The sequence below is a fragment of the Dipodomys merriami genome, unplaced genomic scaffold, assembly GCF_024711535.1.
Source record: "Dipodomys merriami isolate MVZ:Mamm:240054 unplaced genomic scaffold, mDipMer1.0.p SCAF_8, whole genome shotgun sequence".
Taxonomy (NCBI): Eukaryota; Metazoa; Chordata; class Mammalia; order Rodentia; family Heteromyidae; genus Dipodomys; species Dipodomys merriami.
Genome location: NW_027206401.1, coordinates 29276597 through 29297894, shown reverse-complemented (window position 1 = coordinate 29297894; position 21298 = coordinate 29276597). Strand labels below are relative to the sequence as shown.

The 21298-nt window shown below is 40.5% G+C and overlaps 1 protein-coding gene across 1 annotated transcript in view; it reads left to right on the top strand.

Moving 5' to 3' along the window:
• Window positions 1-1279: 1279 nt before the first annotated feature.
• Window positions 1280-21298, top strand: part of Rnf217 (ring finger protein 217) — a 120793-nt gene continuing 100774 nt past the window's right edge. The window contains exon 1 of the mRNA XM_070010619.1: window positions 1280-2284. Within this exon, the coding sequence (XP_069866720.1) occupies window positions 1373-2284 (912 nt within the window). The 5' untranslated portion in view covers window positions 1280-1372. The remainder of the gene's footprint in view (window positions 2285-21298) is intronic.

Genomic DNA, 21298 nt, shown 5'->3' with positions numbered 1-21298 from the left:
CAAGATTAAAAAAAAAGTACACTTCACAGCTCCTTCCTAGTATGTGAATGTGTAAATTGAATTCTCTCAAAATTTAAAAAAAAAAAAGACATGGGTTGGTTTCCCAAAAATGTTTTCATTGGCTTTAAGGGAACTCAAAACACACCAACGTCTGGGTGAGTAATACTTCCTGTAAAATAAAGAAGATGGATCTACCCACAATTAAGTTCTATTGTCTTGAAATAGTTTTGGAAGTAAATATAATTATGCTAATAACTGAGATTTCCACTAAATGATCCAGCTTCTTAGGCCACACAAAATCCCCAGAAACAAATTCTTGAGCCAACACTATCAGAAGGAAAACAGGATAAATCTCAGATTGGTTCGTTATTATTCCTCCTTAGGATTGCTTTTGGAAGGGTAGACCAAAAGCTCCTTTTAGGTTTATTGGTGGATTTCAGAGACCCTCCTGGCCACCCTTAACAAAAACAGAGATTCGTGTAAACAGCACTTTAACGAATCCCCGGTATTATTTGTTTGGACTCAACAAGCTTAACTAGCCAGCCCTTCCTAGTTCCAAGCCTAAGCCTCCAGGAGTTCTGTAGGAAGTTCTACTTCATGTGTAGCCCAAAGGAGGGCCAGCCTGGGAGGCCTATAGACTTGGGTAGAGGCCCAGCGTGAAGTCCTGGCGCGGGAGGGCATTTCGGCCCTGAGATCACACCCACCCGGGTGTGCGCCGAGTGGGGCGTGCGCGGAGCGGGGCGCGCGCGGAGTGTGCGCGCGTGTGTACGTGTGGCGAGGTGTGCGCCAAAGGGGTGGGGAGAGAGGGAGAGAGGAGGGCTTCGAGGTGAAGCCAGACCGGAGGGAGGTCACCCCGCTCCGGCCTCTCTCCCCGCCCCCCCACCCTGCCCGGGGGGGACCCGGCGGCCACAGGCCCCGCGACCCTCAGACCAGCGCCCAGCCCGGCCACACCGAACCCGCAGCTGGGACTGACCATGGCGCGGAACTGACGGCCAGCCGCCTTTCCCGGGACTCCTCCGCTCCGCCCCGCCCCGCCCCGGGCTCGAGGGGAGCGCGGCACCGCCCCAACCTGCATGTGGGGCGGGCACCCCCGTGCCCGGAGCCAGCGGCCCCCGGCGCCCCCGAGGCGGTGGCTGGCCACTGCCGGAGGACCGGGAGGAGGAGCGGCAGGCCGGGCCGGGCTCCGCACGCGCCGCGGCCCGGGAGCACGGGCTCCCCGGAGGGAGCTTGGGGCGTCCCGGCCCCGGAGGAGGGACCCGGAAGCAGAAGCGGAGCCGCGAGTGGAGCCGAGCCGCTGCCCCCGCTGCCCGCCGGCGCCGGCTGGGGGTCCCGGCGGCTGGATGGGCAGCGGCGGCGCGGGCCGCGGCCGGCGATGGGCGAGGAGCAGAGCACGGTGAGCGGCGGCGGCGGCGGGCCCCAGGAGGCGCGGGTCCCGGACCGGGGCGCGGCGGGCTACCCCGAGCCCCCGAGGCCGCGGGGGGACAGCGCCGGGGCTCCGGGGCCAAGGGCTGTCTCGGTCGATCGGAGCGGCGGCCGCGGAGGCGGCTGCGGAAGCGACTCCGGCCGCGCGGCCACCACCGCCCCCGAGCCCGCCGGCAGCCGCGGGGTGGCGGGGTGGCAGAAGAGCCCAGCACCTGGGCAGCACGCTGGACTGGAGCTCACCGGGCCCCTCGACCCCCAGACTTTGCAACTGCAGTTGGAGCGGGAGGAAGAGGAGGAGGAAGAAGAAGAAGAGGAGGAGGAAGCTGGGCACCGAGAAGAGGGAGGGGGTGCGCTGCAGGAGGCGCCGCCCGGAGAGGACCCTGAGCCCAGGACCCGAATGGGGGCCTCCGACGGACGGGTCCTGGACATGCTGGGTCCGCGGCGCCCGCCCTCCCAGAGACAAGTCTTCTGCTCCGTGTACTGCGTGGAGAGCGACCTGCCTCGGCTCCCCTCCTCCGAGCAGCCCTCGCCGCCCGCCTCCCCACCCCGGGCGCCCCCGGTGCCCAACCCCTCCAGCCCTCCATCTTCCTTCCCTGGCTCCCAGCTGTCCCTTCCAGCCGACCCCCTCTCCCCCGACGGCGGCAGCATCGAGCTGGAGTTCTACCTGGCTCCGGAGCCTTTCACCGTGCCCAGCCTGTTAGGAGCTCCACCCTACTCTGGCCTGGGTGGGGTAGGGGATCCCTATGCGCCCCTCATGGTGCTGATGTGCCGGGTGTGCCTGGAAGACAAGCCCATCAAGCCCCTGCCCTGCTGCAAGAAGGCCGTGTGTGAGGAGTGCCTCAAAATCTACCTGAGCTCCCAGGTAAGATCACTCCCTCCATTCCAAGTCACTAGCCTGGATGAGGTTCCCAGCCCCAGCCCTCCCTGCCCTCAGACGAGGTGACAGCCATCTGCACTTAGGATCTTTTCTCAGTTTCTCACATCTCCATGGATGTTGCTCAAGTGTTTTGTTCTCTCTAGTGTACTTGACTGGAATTCAACTCTGAGCTTCAGATGAGGGTTGGTAGTTGGAGAAGGAAACAAAGTATACGGCGGATCTGCCCCACGCTGATTTCTTCTCTCAGATATTGTATGCAAGAGCTGGTTCAGAGGAGGCGGCCGGTGAAACTGCCACATGGGCCTTGGCATCCCAGAAACTAACAGACAGTGGGCAGATTTATGGAACTGGCGAAGAGGAAGCTTGGAATTCATATTTCAGGGCCGTGATCCCTGAATTTTAGATTTCTTCCCTTTCTATATTGCAGAAAAGTATAAATTAATTAAAAAAGAAATTCTCTGGCACTCGCTCACTTTTCGGTTTTGTTTTCCCTCTTCTTTTTTCACAGTCAAGTTAAAGTGCTTTTCTCCTCTGGAGTTTTCAGCCAACACTGTACTTTATTTCCTTAAGAGAAACAAAACAGAGCAAAGGGAGGGCTAAGAGGTTTCACTAAACCAGCATTGGTGGAACTTTCCTCCTCACCACCCTCCCGTTTCAGAGCTAGTTGTTTTTTTTCTTGGAAAGCTTGAGAAACAGAGCAACTTTACTTAACTGATTGTGATTACATTCTTCTAGCACTTTTCAGTCTGCAGTGTTTCTGCCAGTGTTTTTGCACAATCCGTAATGCCCTTTGATCCCATGTCTTGATTGTTTTAGGCCTATTCATCTTTCAAAAACCCTGTCTGTTCAGGTGCCAGCTCTTCTGTGAAGCCTTACCTCATCCTCCAGGCCCCTCCTTGTATACTTTCAAAGTGCTTCTCCATATCTTACACTTAGTAAGTTGTTCCTTTACGTGTCTGTTTGCCTGGCTAGGCTGTCTGGACAATGTCTCATTAGAGTTCTGAATCTGATAGTTTCATGTTAAGTTCCTTTCAACTAATGATGTTGAACACTAGCAGAAGTGAACGGAATCGGACTCCACACAGTTCCTTTATATTTTGTAGCTTATCCCGTGCTTTCCTCTAGACTGAAAGTGGGTATTGTCCCGAACTGAAAATGCAAATGGAAACTTAGGAGAATGGAATGTTACACAAACAGTAACTTGGCCCAAATGGCTGAGATTTTCAAAACGACTGTGGGAGTCCATCATGTCTCTCTCTTTCAGACTTTATCCACAAACAGATACTTAAACAGGAGGAATGTCTACTGCTTGTTGTGATTGTTTCTATGACATCACCACCAAACATCCATGTGCAAAGCCCTGCGGTGGGATGCAGATATTCTCAAAATATGGGCCTTGCTCCAGAGACACTGTGAGAGCAAATGTGCGTACAGCAACAATGTAAACCAGCATATAATGAAATGCCAGGTTGTACTTAACCGTTAAATGCTGAATACAGTATGTTTAAAAGTTCATTGAAGATACTCATCGTGAGTTGAGTATTATTCCTTAAGAGTTTGTTTTTTTTTAAGTGGAAAGTCTTTTCTTCTTCTTCTTCTTATTTTTTTTATTAGCTGCCGTAAGTTAAAAAGTAAGTTAGTTTTAGGAAGCTGGTGTTTTTGTGGATAATAGAGAAGAGAATAAAATGCAATGTTGTATAGCAAGGGGAGTGGCCATTATCACATGTACCCCTGAACCTCCTTTGAAGTGAAGATTATCTCCAGTATTTATAACAAGTATGTGTGGTCCTTACCTTCTCCCAAAGCATGTGATGGAAATTTCAACAGAGAAAAATACACAATATTTAAAATAGCAAGCAACAGACATTGAGTCAGGAATGCTAGGCATGCTTTCACCTCAGCGCTTCTGTACTGACTCCTAGAATATCACTCTGCCTTGTCCCCTTTGCTTGCTCTGTCCACTCCTTCTCTCTTTTAGGATTATATTCAAATGTTACCCCTTTATGGCCTTTGTTGATTATCCTTTCTGAAATTGGGACTTACCCCACATTCCCTGTGTCTCTTCTTGGTTTTTATGGTTCCTTAGTGAATTAAGTGGCGTGAAGATAGTTTTTGCATGATTTGTTCACTGCTGTACCTTTAACACCTAGGGTATTGCCCTGAATATACTTTGATATAATTTGATACTTACTGAACTTGCAAAGAAGCTGAGATTGTCCCAAAAACAAACCAAGGCTGGGAAAATGTTACTTTTTGCTTGGGCACTAAATTCTCCTCTGAACTGATTGATATTTGAAACAAAAGGCTTAAGTAGACAAGAAATACATTTGCTAAGTTTTCTATAAAACTTAGAATTAAAAGGGTTTAAGCTTTTATATAAACTTGGTCCTTTTTTGGTGAAAAGTATGGGCTTGCGGATGTAATATTTCTGATCTCACTGTTAAGTCTGAGGTAATTTCAACCTTTTGTCAAAGGCCTGTGTTTCTCTGTCAGTTAAGCTCTCTGTGCCTTAATTTCCTCATCAGTGAAATATCATTACAGATCATGTTCTGTATTAACTCACAGTGCCAGAGCAAAACAATATCTAACTAATAGCTGTTTTACTTCTTTATCAAACCAAATTAAGGTATATAATGAATGCTTTCTTTCTCATTTTAGTTTTCTTTTTCTTTTTTGAGAAAAGGAAATGTAGCAAGCATTTACTTTCAGGGCTCTTGTGATCTTTTGAGAAAAAAAAAAGATATACTTAAAGATCTATTAGTGACTTTTCTGACCAGTCTTTTGAGTTTGTGCCACATGCTAAGTACATCACTGAATATAGTTTAAGAAAATTAAAGTGCCTATTAAGTATTTTATGCAAACATTAAAAATGCATACTAAATGTGAACTAGAATATTGCCTAGTTTAGTGAACATTCTTCTGAAAGGAAATGCTGGGTTCTTTGAAAGAAGACATGAACTTATAACATAGGAATGTAGATTTTTTTAGATGATATCTCTCTTTCCAGTGATGACAGCGACTGGCTATATGGCAAAGGATAATGGGTGGGTGTTGGTAGTATTTCAGAACAGACCAGCTTATGTGGTGACTTAAATACATTCATGCTGTTTTATTTTTCAAAGCAGAATCAACCTCAAGTTGTAGCGAGTGGGAGTAGGGGAAGTTTTCTTAGTGAAATGATGTTTCATTGTAGTTGGAACCATGTGGTTTCTGGTTGCCATGTAAAAGGATGAACTGGGAGATAAGAACTCCTTGTCTCCACATTAGGTGTCGATTTAGAGGTTACAGTGCAGCAAAACAGAGATAGTGAAAGTTGCGCTGGTATATATTGTCTGTGTGTGTGTATATATATATATTAAAAATCATCACCATGCATTCATTTTAGAAGTGCATTTCCCAGTGACCTATGCATGAGTAAGGCTGACAGAGTCAGTCTCAGCAGTGCCTAGTTTGGCCTCTATCACATTCTCCTAGGAAGAAAGACTACCTCTTGCCTTCCTGGCTCATTTCAGAAATTTTCCATAAAAGCCTTTCCTTTATGATTTTTGTTTCAAATATGACAATGTGTCATCAGTATGAAATATTAATATTTAGTACTTGGGATAAAGAGAGAATTCAGCATACATACTAAAAAGCTTGTTAAAGGTAGCAGCTGTTCTGGCTTTCACCACGTTACTTAAAAGTGCTAGGGATTGGCAGATGCATCGACTTGGAATATACACACCTGTCCAATGAGTATTAATAGTGACAAGCAACACATTTCTTCTACACATTGTGAGCAAAACAGCTGCTCAGTGGTGATGTCCTAAGATGACTGTCGTCCCTTTAAAATCAGTGACCTGGGGGCAAAAGTGGAAATATCCTGATTGCTAAATTCTCAATCGTCCAGATCTTCAAGGGTAAAAGGGTAGCCTAAAAGTTTTTTTCCCTGTTAGACCTTAAAGCAATCTGAATATTTTCAGAAACCATTGTGTTCACAAAAAAGTTTGAATTCCATTGTGTTCACACAGGTGAATGTATATAGAACCTATCATGCTAGGGGTTATTAGTGGAGTCCTAAAAGCATGAAAAACAATGTAAGCCAGAAGTCCTATTTTGAAATAACACTACAGATTTTTTTTAATATTGAGAATGAAGGCATGTATACATTTGTGTGTAAAGTTTATATCTGTGTGTCTGTGAACATGCATGTATGTATGTCTTTCGCATTTACTTTCACAACTTACTAACCCATGAGCTTATTTTCCTTTTTTTCTTCTCTCCTTCACTTTTCATTAATAACTTCTGTTTCTTCCTTTATTTTTGGAAATTGATGCGAACTGCCATTTGATTTCTGTGAAGGAACCAAGGGCAGCAGGACATGGAACTCCTGCTGCCAAATACTGCCCTTCCTTTCCAGTTCTCTGGAGATGAGGCTTCAGAGAGGAACCCTGCATTCTCCTCCATATCTAAAAGATGTCTAATGGCATTACAAGCACTGCTCACTGAGACATCCACTGTTATCTGTGATTATTTTTCTTTCCTGGACTAGAGCTCAGCTTTTATATTCAAATGCTCTTCCTTAGTGCTGATAGAATAGACATAAAAAAGATCATTAGAGCTTGAACGCTCATGTTTTTATTGCAATAGACAATGTAGATAAGATAGCTAGGGGGAAATTTCCATGTTAATACAAGTATTAGGAATGATCTCAAGAATATATTTCACATACTCTTCATAGCCTTCTTGTCAGAGAGAGAGAGAGAGAGAGAGAGAGAGAGAGAGAGAGAGTACATGTAATATACATATAATATTTGCATTACATATATATATTTAAGTTTTCAAAAAATCACCTCTTGATCTCTTTTTTTTCCTTCTGTTCTGTGGTAGGTTTTTATTAAAATAGTTCTGGGATAGCAACTCATCCTTTATTAACCATCCTACTATTCTCCTATTTTGTTCAATCCAAAGTAATAAGTATTTCCATTACTTATTTGTTTATATATATATCTCTATATAGATATATATAGAGATATATATGTTTCAGAGTGCTGTCTTGTTTTTGGAAATAAGGCATTTCTCTCTCTCTGTCTCTGTCCCTCTGTATCTGTCTCTGTCTCTCTGTCTCTGTCTCCCTGTCTCTGTCTCTCTGTCTGTCTGTTCCTCTCCTGTTTCTCTCTTTGTGTTGGTCCTGTGGCTTGACCTCAGAACCTGGGTGCTGTCCCTGAGCTTTTGTGCTCGAGGCTAGCGCTCTACCACCTAAGCCACAGCTCCACTTTCGGCTTTTTGATGGTTAATCGGAGATAAAAGTCTCACAGACTTTCCTGCCTAGGCTGACTTTGAGCCATGATCCTTACATCTTAGCCTCCTCAGTAGCTAAGATTACAAGTGTAAACTATTAAGTGCCTGGTTAGAAATCAGTTATTTCTAAATATCTTGTTCTTTTCAAAATATTTATTACCTTAAAAGAAAACAGAATTATTGCTACATTTATTTTGGATTCTTCAAAGTAGTATACAGATCTTTAAAGCTATAATTCTTTTCCTTTTTTGTAAAGTATTGGAGCCAGGGACTTAAATATGCTAAGCACATGCTACACTGCCAACTACTGAAGTTATGCTTCTTATTTATTTTGCTAAAAATCACTTTTTCATGAATTTTATGTAATAAAATAAAATGAACTTTATCAAATTAAGTTTCTTAAAGTAAAAGTTAAGCCTCTACAAGAAAACAGCTCCACTGTGTATTATTCCATTTGCCTAAATAATTTTGGAATAATCATAGTTGAATTTGTACATAATAAAAATAGCAAAAATAGCTGTTTATTGGCTGTCTATATTCTAAGTATTTGTGCATAATTCACTACTTAATTGCAATTGACTTATAAATTGATACTATATAACATGTACTATAGTAGGTATTGGAAATAAAAAGAATTAAAATAAGCAAAACTCTTGGCTTCATGGGATTTGTGTGGTAGGCCATGAAGGAACAAGTAGATAACAACACATTGTTTAGTATATTAGCTATAGTAAGTACTGGGGAGAAAGAGAAATGGGGGAAGGGTGATAAGATGTACTAAAGAAGGTGTTGTAGTTGCTGTAATTATAGTTTGGGGGCACAGTTATTATGGAGGACTTTGTTTTACAAGGCTTTTTTACTCAAGCCCTTTATGATGTCAGTGACAGAACAAACCACGTGAATATCTAGGACAGTAGCCTTCCAGATACAGAAGACTACATGAGGGTGTTGCAGGAGTAGTAGATGTGGTAAGAAGATAATGGCAGAAGGAATGGATAAAGCTGGTGGGACAGGTAGTTAAAGATGTAAAGAATATTCATTTAGACAGGCATAAGGCTTCATGACTGTAATCCCAACACTCTAAGCTCATGAAGATGACGTAGGAGTATCATGAGTTCAAGGCCAGCCTGGGTGGCAGAGTGAGTTCTCCGCCAACTTGTGTTATATAGTCAACAAAATAACCAAAACCAGCCGGCCAAACAAAAAAATAGAATTTACCTTTCCTCTAAGTGCGATGGGAAAATACAAGAAAGTTTTCAACAGAAAGTAGCCAGATACAATTGTCCCTTTAAAAAAATATTCTGTCTCTGAGGAGTGAGATGTAAGCAAAAAGATACATAAAAATAAATAAATCAGAAAACTGTAGCAATATTCCAAATGAGAAATTGCCCTAAGACTTGTTTGAAGGTGTGTATATATGGTTTGAACTGTTTGAATTCTGAATGTAATTATGAAGATAAAGCTGACAGAATTTGCTGATAATTGGATATGGAATGAGAGAAAGAGATGGCAGGTTTTGAACTAAACTAATTTGAAAACTAGAGTTGCCATTTAATGAGATGAGGAATACTGTAAGAGACCTAGATTTAGAGGAAAGAATTTGAAATGCTAAGTTTGAAATTATGTTTCAGCATTCATGAAGGGCAGTGTCTGGCATTCCAAAGAGCAATCTAAGGATCAAATTTGGATGAAGTGTCTGTGGGATTGGTAGTAGATAGAGAATGAGGATCAATGGAAAGTTGAGTCTGAGACTATTAGTTTAGGAGTTTAGGAGTTGTAAGAGAACCAGCAGATAATAGGGAAGAAGGTCAATTAGTCCAGAAAAATACTGAGATAATACGCTTACCCAGAAACAAAGGCAGTGTTTTAAAAGGGAAAGAATAATCTGTGCCTAATGATTTTGAGTTTTAGCTGCATGAGTCTCATCTTGACTACTGGTTTTCCTAACAAGGAGATTGTTAGTAATTATAAACCAAATTGGTTTAATGATTAGAGTAAGTTCAAGAGAACAAGAAAATAATGGTTTTTGTGTTATAGGTAGGAGAATGAGAAGCAAAGTTAGAGAGGTGCTTAATAGCCTGTTCAGGAATCACAAAGCCAGGAGATGCCAAAAGTGAAATTTAATTTAGATTCCTTTGGTTTAAAACCCAGAGCTCTTTTTATATATTTTTACTATCTTTCATACAAGATGATGACTTTTAAGTTAATTCCTATACTCTGTAAAATTACATCTTCTAACCTAAGAAAGAGAAGAATACTTAACTACATGTTTGGAGGAAGTAGAAGACTCTTGTCCAAACTTAAATCTAGAGAAAGGTTTCTGCCAAAACTCAGCCTCATCTACATGACTAACTCTTAGGTTTTAATGACAGTATATGCTCTTGTTTTCTTCCTAACTTTTTGGTCATTACTTGTTTCCATTTGAGCTCTCTCATCATCTCTTTATGTTGATATGCTGTCTTAAGATCTACTCTTTTTTTGTACATATTTTATTGTAAAAATGCTGTACAGAGGGGTTACAGTTACATGAGCAAGATAATGAGTACATTTCCTATTGAGCATTGCTGCCGCCTCCTTTGTTTTCCCTCTACCATCCCTTCCCTCCCACCTCCACATCTTACCCCTACCTCCCCCACCGAAGTTGTAAAGTTCATTTCCAACATAGTGTTTTTATATCTCGTTGTTACAATGGGCCAACCCGTATCCTTATTTAAGCACTTTGGTTTTTTTCTCTTCCCCTCCCCGAATTAGAGAAGTGTATATACAAGATGCAGGGCACCGACATCAAATATAGTGAAAATAGGGGTTATACCATGGGGAAGGAACATACAAAGCAAAAAAAAAAAAAAAAAACACATGCTACATAATAAATACATTAGAAACAATAGCAAAAAAGAAAAAAGATATTCTTATCCCTATCTTGGGGTTCATCTTATATGGTCATATGTACATAGTTTTTAGCCTTTTCTGCTTGTCTTACACATGTACTAGTTATATCAAATAAGGGAAGCCATGGGACTTATGTTTCTTTGGGCCTCGCTTACTCACTTAAAATAATTTTTTCCAAGTCTTTCTATTTCCTAACAAATGGGGTAATATCATTCTTTCTGATGGAGGCATAGAATTCCATTGTATATATGGATATATATATATATATCACATTTTCTTGATCCATTCATCTACTGAGGGGCATCTGGGTTGGTTCCATATCTTAGCTATGGTAAATAATGCTTCAATAAACTGTTGGTAGCCTTAGTATGGCCTTGTTTGTGATCGTTTGGGTAAATGCCCAATAGTGGTACTGCTGGGTCATAGGGGAGCTCTATGTGGAGTCTTTTGAGGAACCTCCATACTGCTTTCCAAAGTTTACACTCCCACCAACAATGCAGTAAGGTTCCCTTCTGGTCACATCCCCTCCAGCATCTGTTGTTATTACAGTTCTTGATTATAGCCATTCTAACTGGGATGAGGTGGAATCTCAATGTTGTTTTGATTGAATTTATTTTATGGCTAGAGAGCTTGATTATTTCTTCATGTGTCTATTGGCCATTCTTATTTCCTCTTCAGAGAAGTTTCTCTTTAAGTCTTTACCACTTATTTGTTGGGCAGTTGTTTCTTTGAGGATTTATTGTTGGGGGATTTAATTTTTTGAATTCCAAGTATATTTTAGATATGAGACCCTTATCCATTGTATGGCTAGTGAAGATCTTCTCCCAATCCGTGGGCTTTCCATTGATCTTGCTAGCTATTTCCTTTGCCATGCAGAAGCTTTGCAGCTTCATGCAAATTAAGATCTAATTCTTAATTTCACAACTCTTAGTGAAACAATTTCATCTGCCCCATGTTTATCTTCACCCTATTGCTCTCTTTGCCTTTAAAATACACTTAAAAATAATACTAAAGATTGACATCTGGGCCTATTTTGCTAGGCAGGCACTCTACACTTTAGCTATACACTTTAGTACCACACAGCCATCTCTGTGTGGTATATATGTGTTCTAGTTTGATGTCCTACTTTTAATCACCTTAAAATTCTCAAAACTAATTCCCACTTTTAATCTCTTCTTTTTCACATTTGCAGAGCTTTCCCCATCCTTTTGGATTTCTAATTTCTATCATTGTACCCAGATTAGTAACTTGGGAGGAAGGAGTATTCATTGTGTATTTCCTTTTTCTCACTTCCCACCATTTAGTCCTTTCAATTCTGTGTCCTAAAAATAAGTAAATAGGTAGATGGAGAGACACAGAGAGAGAGAGAGAGAGAGAGAGAGAGAGAGAGAGAGAGAGAGAGAGAGAGAGAGAGAGAGAGAGCGCAAGTGAGCATGCACGAGAGACAGAGAGAGAATTTAAAAACACAAGCATTCTTCTCCACCTTTCTCTATTTCTGCTTTCTCTGTTTCCTTATTTGAGCCACCAACACTTTCTTCCTAGGTTTTGAAAATGACTTCTGACTTGAGTATCTCTAGTTGGTTCCCCTACCCCAAAGCTGGAAAGTTCTTTATAAAATACAATACCATTCTTGACACCCTTCTTAGCTTTTCAATGTCTGCCTCTTGCTTTTACAGAATGTAAACATTATAACAGTTTACACGATCTAATTCCTATATGCTTATTCAAGACTTGTTTCTCATCAGCAGTTTATAACCATATTAAACTTTTTGTTCTTTGAACACCTCATGATGCTCTTAATTATGTTAATTAGTAAGCCCTTCTGTCTTAGGGAAATCTTCTTTATTTCCTTGCTACAGCAACTTTCTTTGCCTCTTTCATACCCATTCATTATTTACTATCAGGTTGGACATTCTGTATTAATTCTTCCTATTTTCTTCAATAACCCCCTTTACCTGAGATTATCAAACCATATATGAATTGTGCTGTAATAGTCTACTTACTGCTGTAATGTTATTTTCTGTGGGCCTGGCCCAAGTGGTGGAATGCTTGCCTATCAAGTACAAGCCTCAGACTTCAAAATCAGTATTAGCAAAAACTTTATACTTCAGTGAATTAATGTTGCCTCTTCCCTGCTCTGTGCTTCCATACAAATCTTACACATGTAAACATCTTACTTATCTTTTCATTTTTCACCGATCTCCTAGCTTTTTGTGTGTTCTAATATAGAATGAGACTAATTTATTCCGTAACTAATTAATATATCAAGGATGATGTCAATATATAAACTATTGGAATTAGTACTATGGTTTTGATCTTAAAAGACCTATGAAGGTCCATGTGTTGAAGGCTTAGTTCCTAGCCTGTGGCACAATTAGAGAGTGATAGAAGTTTCGAAAGTGGTGTCTAGTATGAAGCTACATCATCAGGAATAGGTTCTTGAAGCAGATATTGAGACCCTGTTACCTCCTATCTCATCTCCTTCACTTTCTGCCTACCATGAAGTGAGCACTTCACCGTGCTCTGCTGCTATAAGACAGTGTGTCACCAGAAGCCTACAGCAGCAGCCACAAGTACTATGGACTGACACTTCTGAAAGCCTGAGCCCAAATAAATCCATGCTCCTAATAATGTGATTGTCTTAGGCATTTTGTGACAACAAACCTAAGATAGCCAAAGTGATCCTTTGAAGTAAAATTTACAATACTTCATTATTTTACCTAAAAACATGTAATAAGTTCACATTGTTTTAAATGTTGATTTCAGTTCCCAGCATTGCCAGTAATATTTGGGCTCTGTGATCATCTTCAGTCCAAAACTGTTTTCTCCAGCCATAGCATCTTTCTAGTGATTAATTCCCTTCAAAATAGTCTAACTTTAGTCTTCAATTTGACTCAGACCTGTTGTTAATGCTCTTCAATACTCTTTATTCCATCAGCATGGTTTAAGTCTTTCTTGTAATTATATGTTTGCATGAAAATTGATGTTTGATTCTGTGATATCTGTGGCCCACACGTCCATATTGTCCTGACTGCTTTAATAACTATCACCTAGTACAGATCCCAGAATGGAGTATTTGTTCAATAAATATTTGCTAAAGATTGAGAGAATGATCAAATAAATTACACTATGTTTAGGTTAGTAGGAAAAGTAAGGTAAATATTTCAATCTGAACTTCTGAAATCTTGTTCAACAATATATTTAAATTTTGAATGTAATGAAATATCACAGCCAGTCTTTATCCTAGAACATCTTGCCTATAACTATGGCTTTGCTTTTTTGATTATAACCTTGTGCTAGTACCCTGTCTCTTGCTAGAAAAATTCCTCCAAGCACCTAGGGGCTTAAGATGACCATTTTATTTTGGCCATGACATTTTGAGTTAGGAATTTGGGAAGGGCTCAGCTGGCTAGTTCCCACTTTGGGGACTCTCATGAATTTGTAGTCAGATGCTGAGCTCACTCACTGGGCTGGCAGCTGATGCTGGTTGTTGTCAGTGAGCTCAGCTGTGGCTGTCTACCGGAATGCCTGCCTGTGGCCTAGCCAGCATGGAACTCTAGGGCATCAGAGTTGGAGACAGGCCTCTTTCAGAGCCAGTGTCACAACTACGAGGAAACTGCATGATCTTTTCTGCCCTAACTTGAAAGTCTCTCATCATTTCTTTATTAAAGTCATCATAAGCCTGCTCTGGTTCAAGGGAAAAGAATGTTGACCCCACCTTGGTGGTGAGGAGGGGTTGGGGGGAGGAGGAGGAGAGGATTTGTGAAAGGATTTTGAGCCATATTTTAAAAACTAAAGCACAATTTCATACAAAAGTCAGGAATGTTGTGAATTTAGGTTATAAAGCTTTTCGTATTATTGTATTAGTTTAGTTTAGTGTTTTATTCTTGTATCTTATCTTTGAATAATTTAATAATAAGGGTTCACTTAGTTTTCAAAAAGCCTTGTATAGAAGGTACTTTATTATTAAATATTTTAGATTCTGTCATTGTAACTGAAATATGTCAAGGTTTGGGTTAGGTTCTGAATTTTCTCATTAGTAGCACATAAATTTATTCTCTGTAGAGAATAATTTCCGCTTCAGTGTATTTGAAATTTTTAAGACTATTTTTTCTGGATTAAAAGAATACACCAGATTTGTTTTTAGTGCAAATATATTTTATTCAGAAAGAATATTTTATTTAATGATATTTGAGAATTAATCATCCCAGACAATCTTTGTTAAACTGTCCTGCTCTTGGATTTTTATTGTTTATGATAGTCTAGTTTGTGTGGGTGATTTTATTGTTTGATTAGTGTGTTCTTGACTGGGTAATTGCTTAAATTTCCAGAAGTCTACGTGTTATACTCAGAAATTTCTTCCTGATTACGGATCTGTATATCCTGTAGTAGGAAAGGATATATTACTTTTATCAGGTGGCCTTCCTCCCTCCCCTCCCCCTCAGGTAACTAAATTCTGGGCTTATTCATTCATGTGAATGACTAATCCCTTTTTAAATCCTCCTAAGCTATTTCCCTCAATAATATTCTCCACTGTAAGATGCAGAAGCTAATTATAGGCTCCCTTGCAAATTACTTCCCTTTTTGTGGTGTTCTTTCTTGCCATATTCCCTCACATGATCATGGCCCAAAGTTGGTGTTCATGAGCTCTGAGTTCTGTATGGCAAATTCAGTGACCACAGCTACCGTCCTCCCCACCAATACATGTTGGTTACCAAACATTTTAAAACAGCTGAGGTAAAAAGGCATTTTTCTAATATTTAGAGTTTAGTTAATTATTAGTTTATGCCTGTCTAAGTAGGGCTGTTGTGTAAAATCAGAAGTGACTTTGATGTGACCAGATTCCGTGTACTTCTTTTTTCATGTGGATGTAGGAGAGGTGAATTTCAAGTCTTCTGCCAGACATACCTTTGGTGGGAAATGACACTTCAAACTCCCAGAGTTTGCATTTAACTCTCCTACTCGAACTTGTTTTATCCCTGTTACCACTGTGTTATCATTTCTCCTCAAGATTTTTTTTCTGAAATGCTTGGAAAATAATAAGTTCCTAAAAGTAAAGAATGGAATTTTGTGTGTTTTTAATATATTCTGCTTCAAGGTTCTATATTGCTAGCATAAGAACATTCACTGACCTTAAATTTGAAAATGTCTAAGAAAACCCATCGGTTCGAATCAATCAAAACTGATGTCTGTAGGATTTGCTTTTGTTGTTATTCTGCATGTGTGTGTCATATTGTCAGTAAGCTTGACTCTTAGGATAAAAGAAGGGATTAGCAAAAAATGCTTGGAAGGAAAACACTTGAAAGGGTAGTAATTTTTACCTGGTACTTGGGTTGTATTTGTCCAACTGATGGTTTTCAGAGAAATTTTAACTCATCACTTTCTGTTAAGTTTTAAGAGCAGTTGATGTAAGTGAATTAGCTGAATTTCAGCAACAGCTTTCTCATAACTGAGAGGCGAAGTATAAAAGTGTAATGATTGGCCAGGTGCTGGTGGCTCACACCTATGATCCTAGCTACTCAGGAGGCTGAGATCTGAGGATTGCGGTTCAAAGCCAGCCCTGGTAGGAAAGTCTGTGAGACTCTTATCTGCAATTAACCACCAGAAAACTGGAGGTGGCGCTGTCTCAAGTGGTAGAGCGCTCGCCTTGAGCTGAAGAGCTGAGGGATAGTGCACAGGCCCAGAGTTGAAGTCCCACGAGCGACAAAAAAAAAAAGTGTAATGATTTAGCAAACATAGGCAGTGATGTGCTGCTTGCATCTGTCTATGTGAGGTGTCTTTTCAGGTATAAAAATTGTTAAAACAAAAAATTATATTAAGTGAAGTAAGCCAGGCCCAAAGAAACATAGGTCCCATGGTTTCCCTTATTTGCAATATCTAGTATATGTCTGAGTCAAGTAGAAAAGGTCAGATAAGTTGATGTTAGGGAAATGAACCCTAAGATATGTATCCAAATGTTTTTTTTCTTTCACGCGATTGTTTCTAACACATTTATAAAATTATTTCTTTGTTGCTTTGTATGTCCCTCCCCCACAGTATAACCCCTGCTTTCACTGTATTTGATGTCGGTATAATTTGTGGAGGGGAAGGGGAAAAGCAAATCGTTTAAATAGGGATACAGGTGGACCCATTGCAACAATGAGATGTACAAGTCGTTATGTCGAAAATTAACTTTACAACTTTGGTGCGGGGGCGGGGAGGATTAGGTGGAGGGGCAGGGGGTGGATGGGAAGGGATGAGAAGGGGAAACAAAGGAGGAGGCTACAATGCTTGATAAGAAATGTACTCATTATCTTGCCCATGTAATTGTAACCCCTCTGTACAGTATTTTCACAATAAAAAAAAGTTGTTAAAACAGAATATAGACTTTATAGTCATGAAAGGTTATACAAGAATCTTTAAAAATAATGTAGTTAGTTCTCTGGCATTTCTTTAAAGTGATTGGCAATCAAAATGTTTGTATATCCTTAATTAATAAAAGTTATAATTAAGATGTGAACAAAATCTCTGGAACTTTTAGATTGTTCCCGTTTTAATATCCTTTGGACTTAATGTATTCTAGCTGGATTGGATAGAGTCCTGCTGGTTTGTTCAGGACACTAATGAGTGCAAGGTTAAGCAGGCAGTCTCCTCACAGACTAGCTAAGGCCATAGTGATTTACACAGACGTAGTATACAGTGTTGGCTTTTAATCATAATACTGTAGCTGAGACAAGGAACAGCCATCAGTCTTGACACCTCTTCTGGGAAAGCAAGTTTAAGTACATGTTGAATAGGTGCTTATTGAATTGCAGAGCTTTCTATGTAGAAGAATCTATTTACTTTTATTTCTTTCATTGAAGATGTCTTAGAGAATCTGTTGTCATGTACATTGTTGGTTCAAGGAAATCAAAAGAGATGAGTAGCTAAAGTATTCTTACTCTATTAAAATATTTACTGGCTTAGCACCAGGCCAATAACTATGAAAGGAAATGAGTATCCTTAAAGAGAAGTCCATCTCCCACCTCAGAAAAGTTAAAGCTTTAGCAGGTGAAAAGCAAGCTTTCCAGATAAAGCTTAGTGAAGAATGCACTTGACTGAATTGTATGATGCAGACTTAAAGTTGTTCTAGAAGAGAAAGCTATGATTTTAGGAGTAGAAAAATTAGAACGTGACTCTTATTTGAGAAGTGGGAGCTGTGCCAGGTGCTGATAGCACATGTGTGTAATCCTAGCTATCAGGAGACTGAGAGCTGGAGGATCAAGGTTTGATTCCAATCCAGGCCAAAAAGAAAAGAAAAGAAAAACGAATTGTGAGCATCCAAAAACTCATACACCATGATCAGACAGGATTCATTTCAGGGATGCGAAAGTGGTTCAATATATGCAAATCAATAAATATAATTCATCACATCAACAAGAGCAAGGATAAGAACCACATGGTTAGCTCAATACATACGGAAAGAGCATTTGACAAGATCCAATACCCCTTTATAATGAAGGTTCTGGAAAATATAGAAATTCAGGGAACATTCCTTAATACAATAAAGGCTATATATGACAAACTTACAGCCAGCATTATACTTAATGGTGAAAAACTAAAGCCATTTCCTCTTAGCTCAGGAAAGAGACAAGGATGTCCACTCTCTCCACTTCTCTTCAATCTAGTATTAGAATGCCTAGCTACAGCAATAAGACAAGATGCAAACATAAAAAGGATCTAAATAGGGAAAGATGAAGTAAAACTCTCCCTCTGTGCAGATGACATGATCTTGTATTTAAAGAATCCCATGGACTCCACTCCCAAATTACTTAAGCTGATTCAAAACTGGCAAAGTAACAGGGTATAAAATTAACCCTCAAATTCAATGGCTTCTCTGTATGCCAACAATGAGAAAAGTGTGGCTGAAATCAGGAAAGCAACTCCATTCATAATAGCCCTACATAAAATAAAATACCTAGGAATTGACTTAACCAAAGAAGTGAAGGACCTCTATGATGAAAACTTCAAAAACCTGAAAAAGGAAATCAAAACAGAACTTAGAAAATGGCAAAATCTCCCATGCTTCTGGATTGGAAAGATCAACATCATGAAAATGGCAATACTTTCCAAGGCTATCTACAAATTCAATGCGATACCTATCAATATTCCAACCTCATTCTTCAAGGAAATAGAAGAGGCAATCCAAAAATTCATATAAAAGACCCCGAATAGCAATAACGATCCTTAATAGAAAGAACAGTGCTGGAGGAATATCAATACCAAATTTCAAACTCTACTACAAAGCCATAGTAATAAAACAGCTTGGTTCTGGCACAAGAACAGACCTCGGGACCAGTGGAATAGAATTGAAAACCCAGAAATGAACCCACAGACCTACAGCCATCTAATCTTCGATAAGGGAGCTAAAAAATAGAATGGAAGAAAGACAGCCTCTTCAGTAAATGGTGCTGTCAAAATTGGTTAACTACTTGTACAAAACTAAAGGTAGATCCTTATATATCACCCTGCACCGGAATCAATTCCAAAAGACGTTGGAGTCAAAGCAGACACTCTGAAAACATTACAGGATGGAATAGGAGAAACCCTAGGTCTCCTTGGCACAGGCTGAAATTTTCAAAAAGAGACCCAGAAACACAACAAATCAAAGAAAGGTTGGACAAATGGGATTGCATGAAATTGCAGAGTTTCTGCAAAGGACATAGCTAGCAAGATCAATAGAAAGCCCACGGATTGGGAGAAGATCTTCACTAGCCATACAATGGACAAGGGGCTCATATCTAAAATATACCTGGAACTCAAAAAATTAAATTCCCCAACAACAAATCCTCAAAGAAACAAACAACTGCCCAATAAATAAATGGGCTAAAGACTTAAAGAGAAACTTCTCTGAAGAGGAAAGAAGGATGGCCAATAGACACATGAAGAAATGCTCAACCTCCCTAGCCATAAAAGAAATGCAAATCAAAACAACATTGAGATACCACCTCACCCCAGTTAGAATGGCTATAATCAAGAACTCTAATAATAACAAATGCTGGAGGGGATGTGGACAGAGGGGAACCCTACTGCATTGTTGGTGGGAGTGTAAACTTGTCCAACCACTTTGGAAAACAGTATGGAGGTTCCTCAAAAGACTCCACATAGAGCTCCCCTGTGACCCAGCACTCCCACTTTTGCGCATTTACCCAAACGATCACAAACAAGATCACAGTAAAGCTACCAGCACAACTATGTTTATTGCAGCATTATCTACCATAGCTAAGATATGGGACCAACCCAGATGGCCCTCAGTAGATGAATGGATCAAGAAAATGTGGTATATATACACAATGGAATTCTATGCCTCCATCAGAAAGACTGACCTTGCCCCATTTGTTAGGAAATGGGAAGACTTGGAAAAAATTATATTAAGTGAAGTAAGCCAGGTCCAAAGAAACATAGGTCCCATGGTTTCCTTTATTTGCAATTACTAGTATATGTCTTAGCAAGCAGATGCGGTCAGATAAGTTGATGCTAGGTGAAATGAACCCCAAGATAAGGACTCAAATGTTTTTTTCTTTCTTGTGATTTTTTCTAACATATTTATAAGATGATTTCTTTGTTGCTTTGTATGTCCCTCCCCCACGGTATAACCCCTGTTTTCACTGTATTTGATGTCGGTATAATTTGTGGAGGGGAAGGAAAAAAATCAAATTGTTTAAATAGGGATACAGGTGGACCCATTGCAACAATGAGATGTACAAGACGTTATGTGGAAAAACGAGCTTTACAACTTTCGTCTGGGGTTGGGGTTGAGTAGGAAAATGCGGAGCAGGGGTGGGGGGAGATGGGAAGGGATGGGAAGGGGAAACAAAGGAGGAGGTAACAATGCTTGATAAGAAATATACTCATTACCTTGCCCATGTAATTGTAACCCCTCTGTATGCTATTTTCACACCACACACACACAAAAGACAAAAGACAAAAGAACTGTGATTAACCAGCAAAATGCTGGACTGTTGATGTAGCTCAAGTAGAACACCAGCCATGACCAAGAAAAGATGAGGCCTGAGTTCAAGACCTGGTACAAGTGTGGGTACAAGTACACACACACACACACACACACACACACACACACACACACACACACACACACACACACACACACACACACACACACACACACACACACACACACACACACACACACACACACACAGTGTTTGTTGCTATATAGGGAAGGTAGGAGAAAGGAGTTAAAGCCAGCAGAGCAAGCATACTTAAACACTTTAAGACATACTTGTATAAATACAGAGGGCCTGCAGGAAATTCATTAGGGAGAAAGGGCTCCAATTGCCATAGTAGAAGATATGGGTGCAGAGGTGAGTGCTGAATGTCGAGAGCAGGAGTCAGTAGAACTGAGATCTCAGCACTGAGCTGAGCTGTGAGAGAGGTATCTAGTGTGCAAAGCTTAAAGTGGGCACACACATGATAGCTTTCTAGAGCTCGAGGGAGGCAGTGTGGCTACAAAGGGAGACAAGAGGAGAGCAGATGGTTGCTGGAGATCGCTCTGGGCTAGGCTGTCGAGGTCCTCAGTGGAATTATACTTTATTCCAGTTGTGATGACTTGTTGTGCATTTTGATAGAACTGTGAAATGATTATTTGTGCTTATATAACATCCTGCCTTTTGTGTGGAGAATGAACTGTGTTTAGGGGCCAGTGGCAGGAACAGAAGAGAGGGAATGGCTGGGAGAGTTTTGGCAGACCAGTATAGAGTGTTTTGTACAAGCATAGAAACATTGGAGATCATCTGTCTCATGTTCTATCAATCACTGGATTTCTGGCCTCTATAAAGGTATCCTGCTGCC